Source organism: Crocuta crocuta, unplaced genomic scaffold (genome assembly GCF_008692635.1).
Source record: "Crocuta crocuta isolate KB4526 unplaced genomic scaffold, BGI_CrCroc_1.0 scaffold110, whole genome shotgun sequence".
Lineage (NCBI taxonomy): Eukaryota > Metazoa > Chordata > Mammalia > Carnivora > Hyaenidae > Crocuta > Crocuta crocuta.
The window spans coordinates 1,162,790-1,188,339 of record NW_027527386.1 but is presented as its reverse complement, the minus strand read 5'-3'; the positions used below and the strand labels follow the sequence as shown (position 1 = coordinate 1,188,339).

Below are 25,550 nucleotides of genomic sequence, written 5' to 3'. Positions count from 1 at the left end.
GGGGGAGGAGGCCCGAGGAGAGGAGAGAATTGATTTTATTTTTTCCAGAAAACGTTCCGTGGAGCCTCATGCAAATCTGAAGGCGCAGAACACAATGAACTTTTATGAAACGCCAAGAGGTGGCACGCCCCACGTCCAGCTATGACAAAGGCTACAGATGTTCTGAGGTCCGCGCTTTCACCCTGGTTTTCACTCTATCCGGCTGCACGCACGCACAGGAGACACCGGCCACACGGCTGCGGACCGGCGTCGCGTCCCCTACGGGAACCAGGACACCTCCGCGCGCAGCCGAAAGTGCTTCTGCCAAACTGCCAGTGAGCGCAGGTCATCGGGCAGAGCGCCCCGGACACTCCTTCAGGCCACGTCACCCTGAGACTGCGTTGCTGTCACAGCCCCCCCACCCCCAGCCTGGCACACCGCGCTCACTCCATCCTGGACACCTCTGCGTGCCCACCAGGCCCCGCTCACCTGATTTGGTGACTCTGGACCGATTCGGAGGTCCTGGTTTCGGCTCCTCCTCGTCCTTTTCTTCCTTCTTTATGTCTTCTGGCTTTTTTTCCTCCTTTTTCTCCACTTTCTCTTCCTTCTTAATCACGGTTCTGTTTAGAAACACAGTTGTCCCACGTGAGTGCCCGGGACTCGGATGGCAGCACACACACCCGCAGGCTTACACGTGAAACCCACCGGCCTGGCGGCCAGTGGGCGTGTGTAGCTCTCAGAGACTGGGTGACCATGTCGCCTTGGGAGACAGAGCCCTTCTCCCCCCTGGGGGGTCTCTGCTGTGTCTAGAACCACGCAGGACTGAACTGCAGGCTGGTAGCATTTTGTCCTGACTGCTTGACGCACTGGGACGGGAGACCAGCAAGCAGACACACACACGAGAAACGCTGCAGCTACGTACAAATGCACGTTAAAAACTACCTTCAAGTGTTTCACTGTGTGTGCGGGAAAAACATCCTTTTCCAAATAAATACAGTACAAAATAGAATGGAGGGGCACTGGGTGGCTCAGTCAGCTGAGTGTCCCTCAGGTCATGATCTCAAGGTCCGTGGGTTTGAGCTCCACTTCTGGCTCTATGCTGACAGCGTGGAGTCTGCTTCAGATTCTGTGTCTCCCTCTCTCTGCCCCTGCCCTGCTCATGCTTGGTCTCTCTCTAAATAATAAGCATTAACAAAAAACTTTAAAAAATAAAACGGAATGGAAGCACAGGCTGAGGACAGGAGGTGGTGGCTCCGTGACACAGGAGGCAGGCCACCGGCCCGGACCACCACACCTGGCCGCTTCTGTGTGTTCTGGGGGAGTGAAAATGGCAGGCTCCATCCTGGCTTGGCTGGAGACTGTTGTGACATCTCACCCCGAAGGCAGCTTTATTCTAGCAGCGAAAGAAATCCTTGCCGCCACCCAAACCTGCTCCCCATGTTCCGAATGCGGTCATCTTGGGTAATTAAATCTCACACGTTAAATGCCCGCTGTGTGCTGGGCAGAGTCCAGGACGGGAAAGTGAGGCCCCTCAGGGTCCTTACCCAGGGCTCCCCGCCCCTCTCCCCTACAAGCTACAGGGCTCAGCCTGTCACAGACACCTCTCCTAAGTCACTCTTCCTCCCGCCTCAACTTCCACAGTACCTCTTAATTTTATTCACACTTTGAGAAAAACCTCGTTTAAAATTTGTTAATTTTTATTTCTGAGAGCAAACGAGTGAGCTTAACTGCGTGACCTGAGGGGCTGAGAGATAAAGAGAGAATCTTAAGCAGGCTCCATGCTCGGTGAGGAGCCTGCTGGGATTCTCACTCCCTCTGCCCCTCTCCCACTCACAACCTTGCTCAAAATACTTTCAAGGAAAAAGTCCAACACTCAACCTACTCACCCACACAAGCTGCCCCTTTTCAAATATTTTTAAAATGTAAACACACACAACAATTGACAGTGTGTACCAGAATCAAGACCTGTTTTTTGGGGCTGCCTGGGTGGCTCAGTTAAGCATCCCACTTCGGCTCAGGTCATGATCTCACGGTTTGTGGGTTTGAGCCCCGCGTCGGGCTCTGTGCTGACAGCTCGGAGCCTGGAACCTGCTGCGAATTCTGCGTCTCCCTCTCTCTGCCCCTCCCCTGCTCACACTGTCACTCTCTCAAAAGTAAACGTTAAAAAATAACGGTATTTTTTAGCATACTGGTTTCGCTAAAACCAACAAAACCAAAACCCCAAACACTGTGTGCATGTCGACTTACTCAAGGAACTTCCCTGTGCCGGCCCCACGGGGCCCTTCCTGACGAGCACTGGGCTCCAGCACCCGGGCGAACGACGAGCGGCGCGTGGGTGGCCCCACAGCCCAGCATCACCAGGACGGGACCGCACCACCACCCGTCTCGCCTCAGGTCCGTGCCGGCCAATACACACAGATCCACGGCGACACAGCCCACGTCCCTTCCTTTCTAACAGGGACAGAGAGCGCTTCAGGTGACCATGTGGCTGCAGATAAAGCCATGATGAATGACCTGTGATGCGCGTCCCTCACCATTCTGCGGTGGTGCCTCTCTCTCCGAGGAGACCCTTCCCACTCGTCCTGCACTCACACGGCACCTCCTGGATGCAGAGGGACCCCTTGCTAACACAAGTCAAAAAAGTACTTTCTAAAATACAAACGTATACGGACACAAAAAGGCTGGAAAGACACAAAAAGGGGATGCCGTCGGGCAGCGAGCTTGTGCTGGACACGCGCATGCGCCGCCCCGACGGCAACCACACCGAACGCACTGCTCATCCAGGAGCGCGAAGACAAGCCCCCTCTTTGGAAAGGTTTCTCTTTTGCTCAGGCTGCCTACCAAACCTAGAAAGTCTTAACACGAAAGGAAAGGTTAGTGAAAGTGTTTACTGGAAGACAAAGATAAGCTCCAAACATACTGTGAACTTCTCAGTCTCCTGGTCATATCACTTCAAGGCAGTCTGGTGCGAGCACCCCAAGTTCACTGCCTGGTTAGCGCTGCAGCGCGGGGGGGACCGGCCGGGACCGAGCCCTGGCCTCGTCACTTCCTAGCCAGGCGGTTCCAGCCTGGAGCCTGCTCCCTCTGTGACACCAAACTTTTCCAGGGACCAAGGTGCACCCGAAGCACGTAAGCTAATTATCCTCACTTCCTCTCGTTCGGACACAGCTCGCTGTGTGGTCAGAAAGTCAAGGAAGGAAACGGATTCCCAAACACCAAGAATCCTGAAAATTCTGAACAGCTACTGATGATTGACACACAGAGGTTCAGAATTGCTGACAGAACGTGTCTCTTTGGAGAAGTCGTTGATAGAATGACTGGTCTTGCCTGTAGATACTGAAGGCTACTCTTACCCCCAGTACTCAACGGCCCACAGATTCTAATTTGGAATGAAGATTGGCAATTAAACCGTTAAAAACGGAGTTGAATTTATGAGTATTCGTGATGCCCACATCTTCAGTCAACGACAAATTTTCTTAACATGAAACACAAAGGCAAAACTGAATCACTGAGATTGGTTCTCAGCAATGGCTTTAACCTTTGCAGCGAGAATGGCCTTAGGTGTGCAAGTAGGTTGCACAGACAATATGAATGCGCTGTGCTCTGTACCAAAACCACCAAAACCTACCGTCTCCAGAAGATAAACCTATGACTTTGCGAAAATGTGTAAGTAAGCAATGCCTACTCCGAATGACCCGTCTGTCCCTATTTCCGTGTTGGTTAAAGACATAAATCACCATCTTTATAGATGGTGTCTCAGGCCCACAGTTCCCAAACTTCTGTGCCAAGGTACCCAGTAGGGTGCCACAGTGAAGTCACAGGTATCCAGAGGTTCCTGATGTTTCTGAGGGACACACCGTAACACCTGACAACTGTCAGATTCCGCACAACCTACTAGCTTGAAGCTATTCTTCTCAATATTAGATCAGGTTACGTTCCTTTGGATGACGCTGTGATAAAAAGCAGGAACCAGTCTGGATCAGGAAACGATTCCACGGTTTGAGAGACTGTGCAAGGACCCAGAACGTTAAGAGTGAAGTAAAATTCTTACTCTCTCGGGCTGCCTGGGTGGCTCAGTCGGTTTTGTGTCTGACTCTTGGTTTTGGCTCAGATAGGCTTTGTAGGTTCACGGGTGGCATCAGGCTCTGCGCTGGCAGTGTGGGGTCTGCTTGGGATTCTCTCTCCCTCTCTCTGCCCCTCCCCCACTGGCACTCTCGGTTTCTCAAAATAAACTTAAAGTTACAAAATTATTTTTCTTCCGTTTTGTGTTTTTTTTTTCCCCAACAAAGTTTTGAACACAAATGCTTATTAAGGATCCTCTGAACACATTTTTTAGAGTTACGTGTTACTTCACTCGACAACTTTAAATACTCAAGTGGCAGCAGGATGCACAAATTGGGACACTTCAATGAGAAGCTGGCAAGGCAGGCTGTCCTTGGAGAGGAGGAATGACCCTGTGGCCTGCCCTCTTCCCGACCACTCCCAAGAGAAAGGTAAAGAGGAAAGTCTTAATTTCTTTTTTAAAGTAAGCTTCATGCCCAGCGCAGAGCCCAGTGCAGGGCTTCAACTCAAAACCGTGAGATCAAGACCTGAACTGAGATCAAGAGTCGGACGCCCAACTGCCTGAGCCCCCCAGGCGCCCCGAGAAAGGTTTTAAATCACTTTACTTTTCAATTTTGATCTCCACGGGATGATGTCTGTCAACACTAGATAATTTTTCCTTCTTCACTTCACACTCTTTTCTGTCGGACAGCTTTTTCCCAGCCGGTTCATTTTTGGCCTAAAACACAAGACGGACAGAAATGGCTCACGTCCAGGCCTTCTTGCTTGTGAGCTCCGAGGGTTACGGCAGGCGGGAGCGGCCTCACCTTCTCAACGGAGATCATTCTTCCGTGAAGCTCAGTTCTGTGCAGGTGGCTGATGCACTTTGTAGCCTCATCAGATGTCGACATGGTGACAAACCCGTAGCACCGAGCTCCAGGACTGCGGGCGTTGGTCACCACTTTGGCCCCGACAACCTTCACGAGAAAGGGCACGCTTATTCTCCCGTACAGGTCACCACACAATTTGTCAAAACTGCTGAGCGGTTAACTGATCACCAGAATTACATCCGCTAGTGTTTACTTCTCCACAAATTGGCAGTTCTCCATGACTAGCTACTCACGTGGTTCTAATTCATCCTTTGAAAATACAACTGCTTTTGATACAAGCTCGGCCCTCGGAGGGACACAAAACAAACAAGGAAAGCTAAAGACATTTAAACTTCACCAACCACAACTCAGTAATTAATCAAAAGTCCATTCTACTTGGATCACTGTCTCCAACTGGACTTCAACTTCCAGACAGGCTGGCACACCAAGTGTTTGCCCTCCTGCTGCCTGGAACTAGAAAACTAGAGGAAAAGTAGGCAACAAGGGGTTTTGGACGCCGCACACCAGGCCACGCGGGATGGAGACCTGCAAGAGGGGACACACGCAAGCCAAGCTGTATGGCTGCCTGGGCTCACTTCCTAGAAGTACCAGGCCAGGGCCAGGGAGGGAGGAGGGCCAGAGGAGGGGTGAGGGGTGGCATCCCGGAGCTGGGCACAAGTCAAGGTCTGAAGAAATCAAGGCAGCAAGAACTCAGTGCCGAAGAGGAGTGGTGCTTAAAGACAGCCGCGGGGAGCCGCACACATGTGAGGAGCCCACGCGAGGCTACAGAGAGAACCACCTGTAAGAGCAGAGCAAATGGTCCCTAGGGGTTGCTCTGGGGCTCCAACGACTCACTTTATCCAGAGTGAACCCAATAGCTGGAATGGAAAAGCTCACAATTCATGAGGCATGAGGTTGAGAAGGCAGAAGGGTGCTGCCCCAAGAGCCGAACTGACCTGACTAACCTACGCTAATGAAGCCGGACAGCAAATCTGAGCAACAAGTGAACTGCGTCCCAGCAAAACCTCAAGAACATTTACAGGGACACACGAATTAACTAGAATACATGTAAATCACGATGTCTGATGTCTGATCAAAAATAACCAGGCAGGCCCAGAAGCAGAAAAGGACTCTAACAAAGAAAGCAAACCAACCAAAAGACTCAGGACTGACTCGGTAACACGATTAGTGGACAACAATATTAAAATTATTTTAGCTATATCCTAAACCTTCAAGATGCTGGAGAAAACACTCAGCACGCTGGGTAAGCACTCAAAAGGTATTTGAAAATACCCAACCCGGAATTCTGGCGCTGGAAAATACCTTAGAGGGGATGGACAGCAGACCCGGCAGAGAAAAACGTTAAGGGAACTTGAAGACATAACAGAAACTACTCAAAATAAAATGGAAGAAAAGAGACGAAACATGCGAAAACAAACCAGAGCAACAGCGGGCTTCAGGACAGTGCATGGGTCGTCAAGGGCAAGAAGAACAGGAAAGACCTGGTGGATGAAACGCCAGCACATTCGTGGCGGCGAATCGCTTCAAGCCAGTGATCAAGAGACTCTTACAGGTAAGCCAGCAAAAAAAGACACCTGTGCCCTACGGAACGAAGGCGAGACTGACAGCCACAGGTCAGACTCGACATGTGCCAGAAGGAAGGGGCAGCTTTGCTGTCTGGAAGAAAAATCAACCAACCTGGGATTTGGCACCCAGTGAACACAGCTTTCAAAACGAAAGCAAAAGAATGACGTTCCCAGACACACAAGGGCAGCAGGAATTCATCACTGGCAAGCCTGTACCTTAAGAAAGGTTTAAAGATGGAGTGAAGTGATGCCCAGCGGGCACTATGGCCATGTAAATAGGCCAACAATACACTATATTGTTTACTGAACAGAAAAGAGACCCTGAGGGCAGGAACCACAGTGTCAGGGAGGGAAGAAGGGCGGTGCACTGTGACAAGGCTCGCACGCCTCTGGGACTGGAGTATCACCGAAGGACATACTGTGCTAAATTGAGTCTTTTATTTTGAGAGGAATGGGGGGGCGGGGTATGCACACAGAGAGAGAGAGAATCCTAAGCAGACTCCTCACTGTCAGCACAAAGCCCAAAGTGGGGCTTGATCGTACAAACCGTGAGATCATGACCTGAGCCGAAATCAGGAGTTGGACGCTTAACTGACTGAGCCACCCAGGCGCCCCGAGCTGAACCTTTAATAGAATTTCTAAATGCGGCCACTAAAGAAAAAATGTTACAATTCAACCAGCGGGTGAAAGAAAAAAATCAGAGCTGAAATAAAATACCTGGACACTAATGAAAAGTAAATTCAACAACACACAAATTACGGGATGCAGCAAAAGCAGTGAAGAGCAAGCTCACAGTGACAGATGCCTGCATCAAGACACAAGGAAAAACTCAAAGAAGCAACCGAATTTTACAACCTCCAGAAACCGGACCATGATAACATAGTTACATACACTAGGTATAGCTAAGGAGTAACAAAATCATAAAGAAGAGTCAAGGCAAAACGCAGCAAATAAAGAGAAGGAAGCCGAGAAACGGATCAGACAGAGAGAAGACACGGAGCCAGAGCAGATTTGAACCTGACCATGCGAGTGCCCGCGTTACACGTCGATGTTCCCGCAGGACGCACTAGAGAGCTGAGGGCACAGCCTGCACTCAGGCCGGCATGCAAGAGCCCTGGGTCGGGTCAACGTGAGCAAGTCCTCTTGTCTCTGCAGCTCTGGGTCCCCTCCTGAGCGCTGATGGTGGGGGAGGGGTGGGGGGGCCCTCCCGGCATCTCCGATTCCCGGCAGACCCCAGGGGCCGTGTTCCCGCTCGCGGGTACGGGGGAACCCTGCTCTCCCAGTACAGGAGAGCCCCCCTCTGTCCAGAGCACCTCACACAGGGCCAAAGGTGATGGACTTTCCTGAAGGGGACAGAGATGTCACTTCTCTCAGATGTCACATCTCTTCTATTCTTCACTCTCAAGGTCAAGAGGCTGAGCCAATTGTGGGGTCACATGACCTTCCCACCAAACTAATTACCCTTGCGAGGACATCACTTCTGATGGCAAAGAGAGAGCAGAATCCAAGACACACTCACCGGTCCCTGTCTCCCTGGCCTTGCCCTCTGCCCCCACAGCGGCCTTTGACTAGTTCATCCACAATGCAGACTTGTCCTACCCTGGGGCCTCCGAGCCGCGGCTCTAGTCCACAGACGAGACCCGCGGGTAAGGCCAGAGCAAGAATAACCTGGGCTTCGCCTAAGTAGCACCTACTCGGCAAGGTGCGTCGAGCCCCAGACCCACATCTAACCTGGTCTCCCCCCTCCCCCAAACGCTGAAGGTGTGCTGTACTTTCCCTAATAAATCCCTCGGATGTTCGGATTTACTTTTTTCACCAATGCTGGTTTATTTTTGAGAGAGACAGAGAGAGCAAGCAGGGGAGGGGCAGAGAGAGGCAGACCGAGGATCTGAAGCGGGTTCTGTGCTAACAGCAGAGAGCCTCATGCGAGCTCGAGTTCCACGCCGTGAGATCCCGACCTGAGCCGAGGGCCCCCAGGCGCCCATGTCGCACTGACAGCTCACACCATTTCTCCACGAACTTTAAGATCTATGAGGACAGCGACCTGACATCTGCCACTATTCGTCACAACTGGGGGCTAACTCAAGGAAATGACTAAGGACCAGGCTATAGCTCCTCCTAAAACACTCACTGTGAAGTAAAACTCATCTTACAACCGCTGCTCCCGTGGCCCGTCCACTTAAGTCACTGGCACTTCTGCCGACTCCTCGTCAGGGACAGATGTGGGCGAATGGGTGCTGTGGGCATGCACATCTGGGAGGCTCTGCCCAGACCCCCGGCAGCTTCTCCATGCCAGGGGCGGGGTGAGGGAGGGGGGTACCCCACGCCTGCTACCCCCTTGGAGGGCCGCTCTCCACAGGCCCCCAGGAGACCAGGGCACTCCCCCCGGGCCTAAAATGAAACTGCTTCATTTTCTAAATCCAGGACAATGAAAATCGGTTTTAAACGTCGAGTCCTTGGAAGGCTTCTGAATTGTATTATTTTCTTCCTGCCCCTGTGGACGGCGTATTAGTTGATTTATTTTTAAACCACTATCGTGTTCCAGTTCTTGAACTACGTGTTTAAAAATGTTGGAACATTTAAAGTTAACTCTTCACTTAACTGTTCAGGAAAAAAATCCAACAGGCCAGCTTGCAAGTAAAGGCCTTTTGTAAAGGCCAAAACCCAGCAGTTTCTTTAAGAGAAGTTAGAACAAACTATCTGCACACGTTTCCTGTGATACGACCAACTACCTGTCGGCTGTTACCCGCCCTCACCGGGAAACAGGGCCCACTACCCAAAACCGGGTGGGCCTTTTCTCCCTTGCAGTTTCGTTTTTCGCACGTATGTACGTGTGCACGTACTTATGTACACACGAGCCCCCAAAACAGAAAAGACCACCGACCAGATTAACAATAGAAAAAAGACCCCCTCAAATTCCTGCATTTATTTTTAAATGTCCAACAGGCCAGGCGGCAAGCCGTCAGGGAGCACGCACCTTTCCGTACTTGTTAAACAGATTCTTCAGATCGGTGGCGCGAGTCGTGGAGGACAGTCCGCTGACCCACAGGTTCCTGCCAGAGCCGCTGCCGGTACGACCTGGGGCAGGGGGGAAAGGACCAAGCTTTGGCTCCAGGCCTAACAGGAGGTGCGACGTCTCAGGACGTAGCCGTCTCTTAAACCCCAGCCGCATCCCAATCCTACTCTTCTGGTTTAAGAATTCAATTGGTGCCGACAACCCAAAGACCAAAAATACGGGCTGCAGCAACCGTTTCCTTACTTAAGGAATCATCAGCTCTGGTCACTTGCGAACGGAAATGAATCCTGATGCCCGATTCTCAACCAAGACGGCAGTTAGTATGATCTCGTTCCATTATTATAATGGCCCGAACAGGACGAGAATGGGACGCAGGGCAGCAGGACTCTCATGGGCTCATAAATGACACCCACGAGACAGAAGCCACGGAGGCTCACCAACATTTAAGTCTAGTCTCGCAGAGTAACTGTTAGACGGAACTTCCGGTAATCCTCAATCAAACCAATGATGGCATCCCCAGCGTGGGTGCCCGCAGGCCCCTCCCTCCCCAAATAAGGGACCCACCGGTGGCTCCCTGTTCCGTAAGTTAAATCATACCTTTTTCATCTTTAATGATTGGCTTTATATCTTTTTCTTCCTTAAAAGAGCTAGAGACAAAAGTTAATGTTACTCACACAGGAAAAAAACGATAGAGAACTAAATTAAAAGTATGGTATGTGCTAAAACTGAATACCTACCAGAAAATTAGTCTGAAACAAAATCTTAAGACACCTTTGCAAGCTTTTATGGGAAATCTGACCCCCAAAATACAACGTCAGATTCTTAAAAGTCAATTGGATTTAGCTGAAGATAAGAGTTAACAATTTAAGAACACAACCGTAATAGGTTGAGAAAAAGAAAAGAAATAGATTCACCCATTAAAAATACACAGAGAGAAATAAAACATTGCTTAGAAGTAAACTACAATTGCATCAGTCTGGCTGGCCAATTGCAGAAAAAACAGCTTATGTGTGTCATTAAATGACCAATGGAAAGGAGATAGCGTCTGGTCTAAAACTGAGAAAAAACAAACCTCATTTTCTGATCAGCGCCCTCACTGGCTGAGGACTCTTTAGGAGCCGGAGGGACTTCATTACAAGCTTCAAAAGCAAACTTCTTCACGTCTTCTTTGCTATCTCTGGGGTCTGGGCTTGAGGCTTCCAGGGGCGCTTCCGCGACCTCCTCGCTAGAGGCTTCCGCGTGCTCTGAGGCTTTACTACTCTGCTCAACTGGCTCCTCTAGCCCTACAGGCTCACAGTCCGGCCGCGCGCCATCGCCTGGCTGCTCCACGGGCTCCCTTTTCACTACCGCTAACAGGGTGTCTGCCCTGCTCGCCTGAGCTTGTGCCGTTGACTCGCTGGCCAAATCTAAATCACCCTCCTCCGGGTGGGCGCTGCCAAAAAGGTCCTCTTCCTCCGCAAGCTTTCTGTCTGGCCCCACGCTACTTGTATCCTGTGCAAAGGGCTGCTCCAGCTCGGAACCTTCTTCTTTTACTGGCTCAGATTTACAAGTTTCCCCCAAAATGTCGAGTATTTTCTCATTTTCTACGGATTTAACAGGAATAGAATGGCACAAGGTTTAATTACCAGGGAAATAAAGCAATCACAAATGCGGAACTGGCACGGCCGCCACACTAACACGAAGAGAACCGCTAGCTACACAGAGATTGGAAAACCCGCGGGTACACAAAGTGACACTCGTTACACTACCTGCGCTCCGACCGACTGCTACGGTAAGCCGCTACGCTACATGGGAGAGAAAAGGCCCCCACAGATTTAAACACCTACAACCGCGTGGCTGCTTCTCGACAGTCTTCTTTGGATTTTAGTTCAAATGTGGGTCTTCGACTTATCTTCCCAGAGTCTGAGGTGCGGAACCGAGTGTGGTCACCATTCGACGACAGCTCAATTTCCAAATGTCTTCAAATGTCTTTTAACGGGACAGTCCGACATGAAACCCAGAATCTCTTCCAACGGTAGGCGATACGCACGCAGTCCGGAAGGGGAGTGACACGTTAGAAATCTTCCTGAAGAAGATCTGGTTTCCTCTTCTAGATTCCAGTCACTTCTCAGGTTAAAAGTGCCCTGACAACCGCTTTTTATCCTGCCTTAACTGTATCACTCAGAAAGACTGCGGCAAAATATCACAAGATCTGTTTCATGTGTAGAAACACATGGAAGAATCACGGGGGGAAATTACTTAAATGCCACTCTACGTGGTTAGAGAGATGACAATAATCACTACATCTCACCAAATGTATTTGACCTCCAGAAACCAGAACGGCACTTCCACAGATCTGGTGATACTAGTGGGTTTCCAATCTCTGATCCTGGTACGATCTGGATTGTCCACCATTAAAATAGTTTACACGACCATACACAGCTTAGGATATACAGAAAGCTTGAAAAACAAGAGTGGGGAAACTTTCAAACCATTAACTTCGTGTCTCTCTTATCAGTACCTGGCTCCAGCAGAGGGTCTTCAACGTCCTGTTTTAAAACAGAAAAGAGAAAAAAAATCCACAAGGCGCTTAGACAGGGCTACACCCTTCCCCGGCAGACACCGCTTTGGTCAAGTGTGCACAAGTGCGTTTTGAAGGGCGCTCTCCAGTCCAGACAGCTCAGTGCGTTCTGGGATGACTGCCCCGAGGACAAGCCCGCTGTGCCGGCTTCCCCCCTGCGAAGCCCGGGAGGCGGCAGTGACGCTCGGCCCGTGAGGGTCTGGCCACCCTGTCCCAAGCCTGAGCTAAGGTCCCCGGGATAGGGCAGAGGCAGCAGCCAGAGGGAAAGGTCACACAGACGACTACTGCTTTACACATCGCACCAGGTCTCAGTAAAATCCAGCTCTCCGCAGAGAAGCTGTTATTTATAACTGGAACCTGACAACCAAACTGCTTGCTCTTCTCAAAGCCCCTCCCTGACTTCCCACTGTACTTAAGAGAGCGGGCCAGACCTCTCCCCTGGCCTCCAGATGTGAGGAGTCAGGCCCACCGCCACCTGCCATCTCACCCCTGCACCCTCCATCCCTACAACCAGCCACTCTGCCTTTGGGCCCAAAGTCCTCTTTCCCCCTTTGCTGGATTAATTCCTGACGGACGTGTCCGACCTCGATCTGGGTAGGGCTTCCTCCCTGAAGCCTCTCACAAGTTTTCGTTGTACAGCCACCTAGCCCTCTCCCTCAATGACCTTCTTTCCCCTTCTAGTTACTTTCTTGTTCGGTATTAAGGCTGCCCCCACTGGAGTACAGTCACACTGTAACTTGTTTGCTTCACCCTTTACCCCAGGACCTTAGCTAAGAATCAGTGCTCAAAAGAATCTTTTTTTACACAGACGCACATCCTCTTTCACTAAAGAATATTAACCACTTGCCTAACGTTTCCCACCATGCACAACCAGGTGGGAACTCACCGTAGGTACCTTGAAGTCCAATGATGAAGCATCCAAAGTGTTCTCGAAGGCCTCCCCGTCCACCTGAAAGACAAAATGGAAGACCATCTAATGGAGACAGAGTTATAAAGGCCAAGGCCTACATACCTTGTTGGTTTCTAAGCAACTTACGTGCGCATTTCCCTCACAGTGCCCACTGCCACCTGCAAGCTCACTATTGGATTGTTCGGTTTATCGCCGGCCTCCCCACCTGCCCCAGGACTGGGCGGTGCTGGCCCCTGACAGGGTCCCCCACGACCATACAAAGTTATTTCCCAGGCAGTTTCTATTTCCTGGTGGTCCACATACGTGACCCAGACGTGACTGGCAGAGCAGAACTCAAAAGAAAAATGAAAACATCACACTTCTCTGATTTCACTTGGTAACAATACTTTTAAAACCACCACCAACAGGGCACTTTCTCCTAGGAGGCTTTACTTAAACATTTAACAAAATTGGTATCTTATACTTTACTCAGTTTGAAAGCTTTTTACCTTCTTAAGTGAAATACAAAAATATACCTTTCCAAATGTGTTTCCTTTTCCAGATTTGCATCTTTAAAAAATAATTTTTTTTAGGTTTATCATGGAGAGACAAGAGAGACAGAGCATGAACATGGGAGGGGTAGAGAGAAGGGGAGACACAGAATCTGAAGCAGCTCCAGGCTCTGAGCTGTCAGCACAGAGCCTGACACGGGGCTCGAGCTCACAAACCATGAGACTGTGACCCAAGCTAAAGTCAGACGCTCAAACGACTGAGCCCCCCAGGCGCCCCTAGGTTTGCAGCTTATGACCTGCATGATCTGATTAACCAAAAAGTGAGAAACCAAGTTCATGCTTGGAAATAACATACACCAGGATCGCACTGCGGGAGGACAGCAAGCCCATTGCTCAACGGCACCCTAGGCAGGGATGCAGTGATGTTTGGAGTTGTTGATTTTTGACCTTTAAGGTTTAAAGTTCACTCCCACGAGGGTGCTTTTTTCCCCAGTTTAAAGCTAGACCAGTCAAGGAAAACAAAACAAAACACAAGCCAAAAATACCAACTAAACTAAGAGGGCTGAGTTTGCCAAGGAGGTAAGACAAAAATGGCAATCAGTTTTAGCAAGGCCACCCAGGTTTCCACCAAACCCTAGACGTGAAGGCCTGAGAAAGCAACACTGGTAACGGGATCAAAGCCCTCCTTTACGTACAAAGACATTAACGTTAAAAGTGGTCTTCCTGGGGTGCCTTGGTGGCTCAGTTGGTTAAGTGGAGGACTCTTGGTTTTGGCTCAGGTCATGATCTCCCAGTTCGTGAGATGGAGCCCCGCAGGCAGGGCCTGCTTGGGATTCTTTCTCTCAAAATCAGTAAGAAAAAAAAAACAACCATCAAACTTTAAAAGTGGTTTTCCTTTAACAGGAGGGGATTCATCTGAGGGCACAAGTACTTTTCTTTGCTGTATAACTTTAGCCTGGTACATGCATTCTTTTTTTTTTAATGTTTTTTATTTATTTCTAGGAGAGAGAGACAGCATGAGCAGGGGAGGGTCAGAGAGAGAGGGAATCACAGACTCTGAAACAGGCTCCAGGCTCTGAGCTGGCAGTCAGCACAGAGCCCGACGCGGGGCTCGAACCCACGAACTGTGAGATCATGACCTAAGCGAGAGTTGGACGCTTAACCGACTAAGCCACCCAGGCGCCCCATTGTTTACTCATTTTTAAGAGACAGAGAGTAAGTGGGGAAAGGGCAGAGAGAGAGGAAGACACAGAATCCAAAGCAGGTTCCAGGCTCTGGACTGTCAGCTCAGAGCCTGACGTGGGGCTTGAATCCATGATCTGTAAGACCATGGCCTGAGCTGAAGTCAGATGCTTAACTGACTGAGCCACCCAGGTGCCCCAAGTTACTCTTTTTTTTTTTTTAATTTTTTTTAAGGTTTTTATTTATTTCTAGGAGAGAGAGAGAGAGAGACAGCGCGAGCAGGGAAGGGTCAGAAAGAGAGGGATATACAGACTCTGAAACAGGCTCCAGGCTCTGAGCTGGCAGTCAGCACAGAGCCCGACGCGGGGCCCGAACCCACGAACTGCGAGATCATGACCCAAGCGAAAGTCGGACGCCTAACCGACTAAGCCACCCAGGCGCCCAAAACCCCAAGTTACTCTTAAAACAAACAAACAAACAAACAAACAAAAAACCCAACAGGATAATCCAAGCAACGAGATCATGAACTGTTTTCTTATCTTTCTACATAGTTTTGGAATCTGTTTTCCAAAGGAAAATACTTTAAGTAATCAGCCTTTTCAGACTTAGGCGTAGAAGTGCCTCCCACCAACTGCTGAAAACGTTCCCCAGAACCGCAGGGATGCTCTCCAGTAGCTGATATCAGTCTTCTGAGCAGTTTCAATGGACGGAACTTGCCACAGAGGTTTAGACACCAAACCCAGTGTCCGTGGTGATGGCGACAGAGCTGGACACGGGCTAACCAGCCAGCAGGGCGCCCGTCCTGGCGCACGTGAGCAGCCCGCGGGCGCCGGGGGCCGCTGGCACATTCCACCGCGTCTTCAAGTTACCTACAGCGTGCTCTGCGAGCTGCGCGGGGGGCTCCCGCAGCCGGGCCGCCGCGTAGTCCGGGCCGTCGCACAGGGAACCCAGGACGCCGGCGGCGCCGTCCTCCCCAAAGTCGGGAGCGGCGCTGTTCTCAGCCTCGCTCTCCTCCAACACCCCGACCTCCACCATGTCCACGCTCCGCAGGCTCTCCAAACCCGCCTCCGCCTCCTCCTGGGAAGAGAACGAGAGGCGCCACTGACCGGAGAGCTGGCGTTGGAGCCCCTGCCGGCGTCTCTGCTGCTGCTGTCACGTACCTGCCCATCTCTGGAATCTTCTTCCAGGCCGTTGTCTTCTGCGCCTTCTTCCTCCATCTTTTGTCCTAATTACAAAATAATTTTTAGTCAGATTAACGCTCGGGCTCTGGCCTAACTGGTTCACACAGACTAACAGATTTCAATCTGGGCGCCAACACGCTACAAGTAAACGAAAGAAGTACCCGTTCTCCCACCGTGTGCAATTCTGCTGCAACCGGGATGCTATTATCAAAGCGTTTTGATTTTGCATAAAATATCTAAAAGCTTCAAAATACCCCAAAACCACCCCAAACCACAAAAAACACCCCAAAAGAAAGACGAGTAAAGGCTGAAGAGGCATTTTTCAACTAACAGACATTTACAAATGCAACGTCCACCTGCTGATCAAAGTGCTGCGCCCGGAAAGCCTAGATTAACCTGTTCTCCTCCCTACGCTCCCCCACGTCGGGCAGGCCGACCACCGTTCCTCATTCTCCGGACCAGGAGCTTTTCTTTGCAAGGTGCAAAGGTAAAGACTACCACAAAGTCAACGGTCGTCCTGGATCTTGTAAAGGTGGAAGAACTACTTAGGATTAGTGCTAAGTACTCCCAAGAGGAGCTAGAGAAGAAGGGTGGAAGCTTCCAAGCTTAGAAGGGAAGTAAAATCTTTGGGCTCCATTGTGGACCAAAAGCCTTAAAATCGTGTGTGCTTTTTATTGCAGAGATTCCCTTCTGGAAGCAAGTGCTTAAACTAAAATGTCTGGCAAGGCAAGAAAAACAAAAGTACCCTCTCGGACAGCTTACACAGTCCAAACAAGCAAAGGGGAAACAAATCCTGACAGTCTGTTTACATGTGGGACGCCAGGTGCTCTCAACAGGGGAAGTCGGGTGGAATTTGGCCACAACTGGAGACACTTTTGGTGTCACAACCGGGAGGTGCTCCTGGCATCTAAGTGGCTAGTGACCAGGGATGCTCTGCATCCTAAGACCGTGCACAGGATAGAAAGAATGCTTACCCCAAATTGCCAACAGTGCCAAGTTCGCAAAACAGTGTGGCACACCATACAAGGTCTTGAAAAAGAAAAAAAAAATCACGCTTCTAAAGAATATTTAACAACATGGGAAAACACCTACAAAGTTACGGGAAAACGCCTACAAAGTTACGAAAAAACACCAATCAGGTACAGTACGTCCAGGGGGCGTCTGGGGGGCTCAGTCAGTTAAGTATTCGACTCTTGGTTTCTGCTCAGGTCATGATCTCACGGTTCTGTGGGTTCAAGCCCCATGTCAGGCTTTGGGCTGGCAGCCTGTAGCCTGCTTGGGATTCTCTCTCTCTTCCCCGCTCTCTGCCCCTCCGCCCCTAGCACTGTCTGTCAAAATAAATAAACTTAAAAAGTATCTAATGCAGGTTCGAAAGTAGCAAAAACTCTCCTCTATAATTTTTTGAAAGGAGAAAAGGAAACAGAAGAAACCTCAGTCTCTGAGCACAGATCCAAACATAGAACGTACCCGCTGACGCACCTTTTGTGCCACCATTAACACTCACTCACGACGTGTGGCTTTATCACCTGTCAGGCGCTGTCCTCCTTATATTAACGCTCCCACTACACCAGTGGGTTTATTAGCTACATCTGACAGCCGCGAACTTGGCATGGCTCTCAGACTCAGGTGCAGCCATCCTGTCACACGGGAACCCCACACGCCCTCTTGCAACCCGCGCTCTGAAAATGTTTGGCGGCTGCACCTGCTCTCAGGACCTCTAAACAGTCGCCTGCGGTACCCACGGAGGATGTAAACAGGGGAGATGCAGACCGAAAAGGTTCAGCGAAAAGCGCCTAAAGGAGAATGGGAATGGCACAAGCCGGGCGGAGGCCGCACCCCAATTCCAAGGGCCTGGTTCTGGAGGCTACAAGCTGAAGGGGTGGGGGACAGTAAAGCTTTTAAAACCTAGATCAGAGCGGCAACCTTTCAAAATCACATCCACAAGCTCCTCTACCCGTTCAAAGTTTAGCTACTTTTCACTTTTACGTAACCTCTGAAGATCTAACTTCAGCCAGGACACAAGAGGGTCTAGCACCCTACATGACCGCCCACGTGGGCCAGCACCTGCGAAGAGCATGCCACCTGGAGCCGTCCTCTGCCTCAGGACCCTGGCCTCCTGTTTCCTCTCTGGGGCTTCGGTGACTCTTCAGAAAAAGAAAGGGGAGGCGGGGGATGCCTGGGTGGCTCAATCGGTTGTGTCTGACTTTGGCTCAGGTCATCACCTCGTGCTCTGTGAGTTCGAGCCCCATGTCCGACTCTGTGCTGACAGCTCAGAGCCTAGAGTTGCTTCAGGTCCTGTCTCCCTCTCTCTGCCCCTTCCCCGCTCATTCTCTCTCGCTCTCTCTCTCTCAATGACAAATAAAAATGTTAAAAAAAAACGGTGGGGGAAGGGACTAGTGTCCCTCTAATTCCAGCTATGGCTGTACTAGTATAAACATTTCTTTACACCAGTAGAAGTAACTACCATCAAAGCTTTTTTGGACAAAATGGTTAAATCCAAGTGCTTTTAATGTCACCAAAACTGCAACCCACACGTTCAGACCCGTGTTGGAAGCATCCTGCCATGATTCGGTTTGTCTAATGATGCAAAGAACCCTTTGAAGAGCCAAAAACATTTTGACTAGTAAGCCTTGAATCTCCCAAGCTTTTTTTTTTTTTAAAGTTCTGATGTTTTATTTATTTTCAAGAGAGAGATAGAAACAGCACGAGCAGGGGAAGGGTAGAGAGAGAGGGACACACAGAATCTGAAGCAGGCTCCAGGCTCTGAGCTGTCAGCACAGAGCCCGCCGCAGGGCTCGAACCCACGGACTGTGAGATCATGACCTGAGCTGAAGTCAGACGCTCAACCGACTGAGCCACCCAGGCGCTCCCTCCCAAGCTTTTTAAATGAGCACCTACATTAAGAACTTTCACAAACAGCTTCTAAACTAACAGATACAGTGCTCTCACTGTGCATTCTCCGGACCAGTCAGCACACACACCAGACCGGGAGGAGCGTGGCAGGAACACATTAATGTATTAAAACATTAAATCAGCTTAAATGTAAATCCCTAACGCAACCTAATTCACAAGTTTAACCTTTCAAAATGCACAGTTTTAAACAGATGAGTCATGCGAAAGCCTTTCTAGAACAGCTCTTCTAAAAAGTAAACTGGAGTTACTGAAAATGCTACAAATCACTTTCTTTTCCCCTTATAAGCGTCTGCGTTTAACTTTTTCAGATGAACAGGGTTATGTCCTGCTTGGAGAATCTCTGGGGTGGCACTTTTCAAGAAAATAACCCACATCACGTGCAAGTTCCAAGTCAGACTGTCCTCTGTACAAAATCTGAGAGGAGGAAGACCGAGGAGACAGTAACAAGGTTTCATAGTTTTATGGGATTAAATGCTTCCAGAAATAGCTGGTCCCATCCAGGAAAAAAAACGAAGCTTTGACAGATGTCGCAAACTGGAAAAATCTTGAAAACATACTGAATGCAAGAAGCTAGGCACAGAAGCCACATATCCTACGGTTCGATTTGCATGAAACGGAACAATTACATACTTCCAGGGGCTGGAATGGGGGGGGAGGGACCAGTGACATGGGGAGCAAATGCTAATAGGCACAGCGACTGCTGTTCGGGTGATGAAAACGTTCTAGAATTACATAGTGTTGACAGCGGCACAGCCTTGTGAATATACTAAACATCAACAAATTGTACACGGGTGAATTTTTATAGTATTTGAATGAGATCTGAAAGGAAGGAAGGAAGGAGAGAAAAACCATTTCCCTGCAGAGCCCCTGGCAGGCTCAGTCAGCTGGTCATGTAACTCTTGACCTCAGGGATTTTAAGTTGGGCATAGAGATTGCTTACAAATAAAGTCTTAAAAACAAACAAGCAAGAAACAACTCACTGGTGAAAAAAAGGCAGGGTGTAAATGCTCCCAACAATCTATTTTGGACCCTAGAGAAGCCGGGTTCTAGTCTCACGCTGGTTATCATTTCCCTCGGTTTCAAGCCTGATTTTTGAACCAAGCAGCAGCCACAGCAGGTTCAAGAGCTCCAGCCCCGCGCCAGAGCCCAGGCATCCCTAGCATGGCGCATCTTACCGCTCCCAGAACGACTCTTAGACGGAGAAAACAGAAGGCAAGCACACCGTTGGATCAGAACCTCCTCCTCCCGACCGAGGACAGAATCGGAGCTCAAGGCCTGGTGCTGTCAGCAAGGTCGCCCCACACTCAGGCCTCAGGCAGCGACAGGCACAAGCCGATACCTTTGACACATCTTTTCACAGTCTTCTTGCTGGTGGCTTCCAGCGTGACCCCCATTTCTTCAGGATCCTGCCCTTCCTCCTTAACCGCCTGGAGGAGAGAAAATGTAACAAAGTTGCGGAGCTGCAGGGCACACGGCATTACCAACACCCCGCGAACGAAGTCCGAGCCTTCCTTGCAAAGGGCGACTCGGGTTCTGTTCCCTGGGCTGCGAGCCCAAGGGGCCGGGGATGAAACCGGCACAACCTGGTTCTCCCTGGGCCCGAAGCACGGAAGACAAAGGGATGGGTGAACGGGGGCTCCCGAGTGCGGGGGAGGGGTCAATGACCAGTTCCAAAACGACCCCTAAAAATCGCCCCACCACGGAGACGCCGCACCAGGTCCACCCTCCGTAACGGGCGGCGCGGTGGTCAACATGCCACTGGGCGGGACTGGGCACTGAAGGTAAAGTCCGGTTCCGCAACGACCCGCCGCCCCCCGCCCAGGGCTGGGATGAGCGCGGCCGGAGGGGCACAAACAGAAGAGTGCGATGTAGCAGCGGGGAGACGGGGCGGCGCTTTAGGAAGCCTGTTGGGGAACCAGCTCGGATAAGCCGAGAGGTGACTGCCCGGCACCAGCCAGAAGACGATCTGGAAAAAGGGCGGTCGAGAGCAAACACCCCGGAATGGGAACCGGCACAACTCGCTCTCCTGTAACATCTCCGAGAGTCCTCCGTTCTCCAGGAGCGGAAACCGAGGCGCAGGGAGGAGGCGGCACCCACCCAAGGTCACAGAACCGAGTCTCCCACCGGACCCCGGGACAAGTCCAGGGGCCAGTCGGTGGCCATCGAGACGCGCTTTCAGCACTCGAGGGGACCGGCTGGAAGGAGGACCCAAGACGAGACACAGAGAGGGGCGGTGACGGGCCAAGGTCACACAGCCGGCCCCCTGGTCCCCGCGAGCTCGGGCCGGGGTCGGTCACAAGGAGGAGAGGAGGAAAGGGAGCCGGGTCCGGGAATCGCGGGTGACAGGCCCGCGCGGGGGCGTACCCTGACCTTCCGCACCACCCCAGGCCGTCGAGCTGCCTTACCTTCTTGAGCCGCTCCATCAGGACGCTCTTGTTGCCGCCCGTGTCCAGGTTCCGCTTCTTCAGCTCCGCCCGCAGGTCGATCACCCGCAAGTCGCTGAGGCGCCGCGTCCCAGTCTCCGAGGCACCCGATCCCACAGCGGCTGTGCCAGAACCCGACTCACCGGAGCCTGCCAGAGTCTCCGCCATCCCAGGCTCCGCGTCCCCGCCACCTACTCCCCACACCGCCGGCGGCTGTAGCGGCTCTGAGCACAAAATGGCGCCGCCTAAGAGGAAAACGCACTCGCTTTCTCCCGCCCCACTTTCCGGCCGCGCATGCGTGCCTCACACGCCAGCTTTATTAGCCCCAGGCGCGCTCGCGCGTCGACCAACCGCACGTTCCCCACCCCAACGCGCAGGCGCCAAAACTGCAGCACGCATGTGTGACCGCCGTCCGCGGCGGGAGGCTGGCGAGCTGCAACGCGCCTGCGCATATCCCTCTGAGCGCTCACCACGCATGTGCAGACGCGACCGGCGGCGTCGGCTCCGCGCCGGGTGCGCTTGCGCAGAAGCGAGGCGCGCCAGGGCGGCTGGAGCGGTTCCCTCGCAGGCGGCGCCATTTTGTGCTGGAAGCCGTGATAAAACCGGCCCGGTTCTGTGTGAAGTGGGCGGCGGAGCCAGGGCCCCTGGAATGGCGGAGACTCTCTCAGGCCTAGGCGATTCGGGTGCGGCGAGCGCAGCGGCTCTGAGCTCTGCCTCGTCCGAGACCGGGACGCGGCGCCTCAGCGACCTGCGGGTGATCGATCTGCGGGCGGAGCTGAGGAAACGAAATCTGGACTCGAGCGGCAATAAGAGCGTTTTGATGGAGCGGCTCAAAAAGGTGGAGCTGGGGCCCTGGGGGGCGGACATGCGGTGGGGGGGTGGTCGGCGCGGCCGCGACGGGAGTCCCCTGGTCTCTGGGTCCACCTCCGGTCCCTCTCGGGGCCTGCGCCTGGCCCGGCGCGCCGGGCTTCTTCCCGGCTCCTCCGAGGCCTCGGCGGNGCGGGGCACCTAGGCCGCGGGCTCCTCTTTTCCGCACCGGCCACTGCGTGCAGGGCCTTCCGCTCATTGTCCCCATCGCGGCCGGCAAAAATGACGGAAAGCGCGGAAACTCTCCTTTCCTGAGCGAGGTTGAGGGACTCGGCCAAGGTCACACGGCCGTGGAGACGAGGCGTCGGGATCGGAACCTGGGCCGGCGGGTTTCCTGGGCCCGCGCTGGCCGCCGGGCATTCTCTGGAGACGTGGATGCTCCTTGACCCGTTAAGGCCAGCGGAGCTTGAGTAGAGGGTTCATTTCCAAAGCAGGCGGGCTAAGGGCGCTTTCGAGCGCTTAGGAGAAAGGAATAAGGAAAAGCGGTTTGTGGATTGGCCAGCCGTAGGTCCAGAAGATAACGGGGAAAGGAAAGGAGTGTTTACATAGCGACCATAAACGTGAAAGACGTTGGTAGGAGCGCGGAGGCGGCCTCGGGGCTCCGTCCCTATGTCTGGGCTCCGGTCTCCGTGGCCCGATCGTGGGCAGGGACGACACTTGGCGCCGCCGCAGCCGGGTTAGTCTGTAGGAAGAAGGGACGGTCGCGCGAACGGGCTTGGCATGTAACCTCGCACAGCGAGGTTTGATGGGGTTACAGCTCAGCGTTCTCTGTGCCGTTTATTTGCCGAGCCAGGGCTGTCACCCCAACCTCAGGCGTTGTGAGGGACGGCGTGAAAAGTGAGAAGTATGGGGAGTTAGTGAAGTGCCTGGGCCCCCGTCTCCCTTCTTCCCTATTCCTGTGATCCACCTGTTAGTGTCTGGGGACCCCCCGCCCGGAGTCACAGCCCCTGCGGACTGTGTGACTTACTCTTTCCACCCTCCTGGCCCCCGAACAATGGGTGTTAGGGTTTTATTTGTTGCGGATCACTAGTAAGAGGAAGCAGGGGTTTCCTATTCTCCGAATGAGGAAGCGTGGACTCGGGAAGGGGAGTTGATTAGCCCAGAGCCAGTGGGGCCTTTCCAACTCGAGCTGGTGTTTTCTTCACCATGGAGACTAACCTCCTTTGTTCAAGACACGGCGAAGCTCGTCAACAAGATATTTACCCAGAAAGATGCCGGGAGGATGAGGGTTGGCACTGGGGAGAGGTAGTCCGTGTGTTCCCAGCCACCAGGGCCCCCGCTCAGCAAAGCCTTTATCCTCTTTTCACCCGACAGGCCGCAGGGGCGCAGAGCTGTTAGGATGGCATCGAGCCTTCCTGCCCAGTGGGGGGCTGAGACTGGTGTGCGGCTCCAGGGGCCCCCAGCACTGTCCTCTGCCAGCCGTGTCCTGCTTCTCTACCCTTCCATTTTCTTAGGGGTGCAGGGAAAGTATATAAATGTCAGCATTTATGTTTGTCTGCTACCCTGCAGTAGCAAGGCTGCAGTTATTAATCTTCTCTCTCCTTCTCATTTTTAGCATCTAGTGTCCCTTTTCCAGTCATTTTTCCAGGAAGGAAATGAGGAAAGGGTGGAGGAGCACAAAGAGTGCAGTTTTTCCGAGCCCTGAAAGGATGACTCAGAGCCCACAGTGCCCCTAGGGATGGTGCTGTAAACCCTGCACCCAGGGGAGCCGTACGGAGGGGCACAGCGGCACACCTTTTGTTCCCCCTGCACTATTCCAGAGTCCTCTGTTGCCAGCAAGAGTGGGGGGGGAGGGCTTTCCGGGTGTGCTTTCCTGGGTCCCAGAGCAGAACTTCCTATTTTTCCTCCTTACTCTGGCTTTAGAGAAGGGAGAGATTTTCTTTGTTCCTGGTGTGGATTGGACGTGGAGCTAAGACCCACTTCAAATTCAGACGTCCACGCTGGGAAGCTCCTTAGAATTGGGAACTTCTGAAACCGTCTGCGAACAAGACATGTTCCTTGAAGGGGNGGGGGGGGGGGGGGGGGGGGGGAGGGCTTTCCGGGTGTGCTTTCCTGGGTCTCAGAGCAGAACTTCCTATTCTTCCTCCTTGCTCTGGCTTTAGAGAAGGGAGAGATTTCTTTGTTCCTGGTATGGATTGGACGTGGAGCTAAGACCCACTTCAAATTCAGACGTCCACGCTGGGAAGCTCCTTAGAATTGGGAACTTCTGAAACCGTCTGCGAACAAGACATGTTCCTTGAAGGGGGTTTGAATAGAACTTGTGCTCCTGGGACAGTGGAGTGGGGAGCGGGGGGGGGGGTTGANNNGTGTGTTAGGAAAACCTGAAAGGAAAGCCCAGCATCCGGGATGTCGTCAGTGACTAGCTCAGTAGCAGTGTACGGAGTGCCTCCTCGGAGCTAGGCTGGGTGTGAGTGATGGGTTCTCAGGGTGGCAGGCCCGGCTTGCCAAGAGAGCCTTGTAACTCTGCATCCTTTCAGGTGTCTCCCCAAGCGGTTAAGAGCAAGACCTTTGGAGTCAGTCATAGGTGTGGGTGACCTGATGAGGTAACACACGTCAGCACAGGCTTGTGGCACACACCGTATGATCTCAGCCTGTGAGCGTTAGTAAGTACTCTGTCCAGACAGGGCCAAGTGTAGGCATGGTGTGGGGAGGGGTCACATTCCTGGGTGAAGTGGTAGGAAATGGAAGAGTGGGCTTTTCCCTTTTGGAGTTCCCCTCGGTCCAGTAGGTTATAGTGATGGTAGTATTAAAAGAAGAAAAAATAAAGCGGATTGTTGAGCGCTTGACTTACACAGATGATAGGGTTCTCAGAACAACCTTCTGGGGTGAGTACTTTTATTAGCTTCGTGTTCCAGAGTGAGCTCTTCAGAGTAAGTAAATCTGCCTTAGCCCATACGGCTAGGGACTGGTAGAGTCTGACTCCGGAATCATTGTTCCAACATAGAGCTGGACCACAAATGAGTCAGGGGGAGCCCTTTCCTGAGGTTTCTGTGAAAGTCAAGTCTGCGTGTTGCCTTTTTTGCTTAACTTTTTTTGATCTTCTCTTTAGGCAATTGAAGATGAAGGGGGTAATCCTGATGAAATTGAAATTACCTCTGAAGGAAACAAGAAGACATCAAAGAGATCCAGCAAAGGTATCGAGGGTTTTACAAGCCCTGCTAACTTTAAGAACTTTTTTCACACTTATTTTTTTTGCTAATCTGCCTGCCTGCGTACGTGGCCGTGGTTGGGGCCTGTGGTCTGCCCCGTGACTGCACAGGGCCTGGAGTGAAGCTTTGCATTTCCATTAAGACCCTCCTGGTATACTTTGTTTCTCTGTGTTTAGGAATTCAGACAGAGTGGGAAGGGTACTTGCTTATTTGTCCATTTTACTCTGTGGGTTTTCAGCCGTTCTTGGTTTGTCCAGACTCTTAGCTTTCTTTGCATAGGGAGTGTCTAGGACTGCCTGGGTCTCCTATTTCTCTGACTTGCAAAATATAACTTCCCTTTTAGATACCACCTGGCCCAAACAAGAGTTGTGACTCGTACAGCA

General features: G+C 51.8%; 2 protein-coding genes across 2 annotated transcripts in view; one reads left to right on the top strand and one right to left on the bottom strand.

Annotated features, from left to right (window-relative positions):
- Positions 1–21,385, bottom strand: part of SAFB2 (scaffold attachment factor B2) — a 33,412-nt gene extending 12,027 nt beyond the window's left edge. The window contains exons 1-12 of the mRNA XM_077751159.1: positions 21,134–21,385; positions 20,068–20,155; positions 15,795–15,859; positions 15,508–15,711; positions 12,938–13,000; positions 11,992–12,019; positions 10,564–11,074; positions 10,089–10,138; positions 9,453–9,553; positions 4,848–4,997; positions 4,647–4,759; positions 469–599 (exon numbers count right to left, since the gene is read on the bottom strand). Of these exons, the coding sequence (XP_077607285.1) occupies positions 469–599; positions 4,647–4,759; positions 4,848–4,997; positions 9,453–9,553; positions 10,089–10,138; positions 10,564–11,074; positions 11,992–12,019; positions 12,938–13,000; positions 15,508–15,711; positions 15,795–15,859; positions 20,068–20,155; positions 21,134–21,319 (1,690 nt within the window). The 5' untranslated portion in view covers positions 21,320–21,385. The remainder of the gene's footprint in view (positions 1–468; positions 600–4,646; positions 4,760–4,847; positions 4,998–9,452; positions 9,554–10,088; positions 10,139–10,563; positions 11,075–11,991; positions 12,020–12,937; positions 13,001–15,507; positions 15,712–15,794; positions 15,860–20,067; positions 20,156–21,133) is intronic.
- Positions 21,386–21,666: 281 nt separating this feature from the next.
- The window catches only part of SAFB (scaffold attachment factor B), a 34,757-nt gene continuing 30,873 nt past the window's right edge, over positions 21,667–25,550 (top strand). Inside the window, 2 exon segments of the mRNA XM_077779942.1 lie at positions 21,667–21,989; positions 25,068–25,152. Of these exon segments, the coding sequence (XP_077636068.1) occupies positions 21,801–21,989; positions 25,068–25,152 (274 nt within the window). The 5' untranslated portion in view covers positions 21,667–21,800.